We start from the raw sequence: 2,069 nt of genomic DNA, 5'->3' as shown, positions 1-2,069 counted from the left end.
CTCGCTCGGGGCGGGGGGTGGGAGAGAGCGGGGAATCGATTTGCAGCTGAAACGCTGACGCCGCGCCCAGCCGCTGGCTCCACCCCGACCTGCGCGCGCGGGGGGCGACCGGACTCCCGCCCGGCACCCACAGCCCCACCCCGCCCCGCGGTCCCACCCTTTCCCGCTCCCGCCCAACTTTCTTCCTCTTCCGAAGTGTTCGGAACCTGAGGCTGACGCTCTTCTTTAGAGGGTTAGTCACTGTGCCCCCTGTCTTGCTAACCCCACCCCACACTCGGGGACTCTAGAAAGAGGATGTCAACTTTCGGGCTCCTCACGCCTCGGGAGTGGAAATGCGTGGCCGACTCGGAAACCGGCCACTGGTGCTGCCTTCTTCGGTCGTCGTGTCGCCGAAAGTTCTCGAGAGAAACAAAAAAATCCTGGAGAGACCTGGGGCCGCACCAGCCAGGGATAACCAGATTTTATTCACGTCGCTTTGTAGCCTCGAAAAAACCCTGGAATCGAAAAGCAAGTCTCAGTATTCTGCTGTAGTAGGACGCAATCCGATAGCTTATTATCTGGGTGCAATTGGTTGGGAGACCTCAAAATGAGGAAATGAGCTGATATGGCAACGGGGGAACTTGGGTGCGCTAAACGTGTGTCTTCGGGGCGCGCTTTCACGAGGGCGGCTGACGCGGCCACCTCCCCGCAGTGCCACCTCTGGCTTCCCGGCTGGGTGGGGCCTCTCCTGCTTGCTCCCTACACACGCCCTGCGTGGCTCCCAGCACATTCTCAGATTTCATATTTTTTTATTTATGAGTGGTTTATCTGATCACTGATTTGGGGAGGGGGGTAAAGAGAGAGAAAGCCAAGAAAGGGTGAGAGAGGAAGGAAGGAAAGAAATAGAAAGAAAAACTTCTGAGCCCTGCAGGAAGAAGACAGGAGAGGGTAGAGGAGGGTGGTAAGAAATCAGCGGGTCTTTGAATATTTGCTGTGCACTTGCTATTTGCTGGGTGCCAGGTAGTGAAGAATGCAAAGGTGAAAAATCTCCAGGGCGCTTCCAGAGGGGCCAAATAGGCAAAGGGTCAGAGGTCTGAGCAGTTTTCAGATCAGTTTGAAGTACAGACCGTCAATCAGGATAAATCAGGCAAGATCTTTGTTCTCGATAACAATGTTTACCCTTTTGTGTAACTACCCAGTGAGCTTTACAGTCTCCTCACGGAGATGTGTCATTTTCATTTTGAAATGTTTATGTCTGCTGCACAATTATCGCGCTCGTGTCAGTGTGCTGAAATAAGATCAAGCCCCAAACCAGCTCGCTTAATTACAAGTACAGATTTTGGTACTGAATATATTTCACCATTCTTGTTTTGTTCTTTTGGATAAATAATAGATGACATAAAAGTTCCAGGTTCCAATGCTGGATTTCTAGGTAGTTGTGCTACTAACCGTTGTATCAGTGTCACAGGCCTGACAGAATCAGTCTCTTTTCTATAAATCCAAGAAAAGCCTTCTTTGTATCAATTCTGAACATGTTTTTTCTTTCATTACTTTGTTCATTGAATCAGCAAATCCTGTCAGCTCTACCTTTGAAATACTTCCTCACTGTTATATATGTTTCACCATCTGCCTGTCACCACCCTGAAACAAGCCACCATCACCTCTTGCCTGGATTACCGCATTGGTCTCATAACTGTTACCACCTTTACCACTGTTATAATCCAAGTCAGATAAGTCACGCTGCCCGGAGTCCCCCAGTGGCTTTCCATCTTACACAAGAGCAAAAACCAAAGTTTGCAGTGGCATGCAAGACTTTACATGTTTGGAGCTGTCCCACTAGCACCTCTCTGCCCCACCTCCTGCCCCTCTCCCAGCAGTTGACTGGCTATAGCCATATAGGCCCGTCCTGTTTTCTCAGGGCCTTTGCATTTCTTTCTTTGCCTGAAAGGCTCATTCCCAACCCTCTGCTCCTCCTTCCCCCCCACCCCCGTATCTTCCTCACCTTGTTCAGGTGCCTCCCCTCCCACCTTCCACAGGTCTCCACAGCAAGACCTTTCCTCAATCACCCTGTTTAATGCGGCACAGCCCCG

At 50.9% G+C, this 2,069-nt stretch overlaps 1 protein-coding gene across 1 annotated transcript in view; it reads right to left on the bottom strand.

The window, feature by feature from the left end:
* The window catches only part of KCTD12 (potassium channel tetramerization domain containing 12), a gene marked incomplete at its 5' end in the record, with an annotated part of 3,194 nt that extends 1,446 nt beyond the window's left edge, over positions 1–1,748 (bottom strand). Inside the window, one exon of the mRNA XM_008590303.1 lies at positions 1,657–1,748. Coding sequence (XP_008588525.1) covers positions 1,657–1,748 — 92 coding nt within the window. The remainder of the gene's footprint in view (positions 1–1,656) is intronic.
* Between the last annotated feature and the right edge of the window lie 321 nt (positions 1,749–2,069).

The sequence above is a fragment of the Galeopterus variegatus genome, unplaced genomic scaffold (assembly GCF_000696425.1).
Source record: "Galeopterus variegatus unplaced genomic scaffold, G_variegatus-3.0.2 Scaffold5986, whole genome shotgun sequence".
NCBI classification, from domain to species: Eukaryota; Metazoa; Chordata; class Mammalia; order Dermoptera; family Cynocephalidae; genus Galeopterus; species Galeopterus variegatus.
The sequence above is the reverse complement of the archived record's forward strand: the minus strand, read 5'-3'. Positions and strand labels throughout refer to the sequence as shown.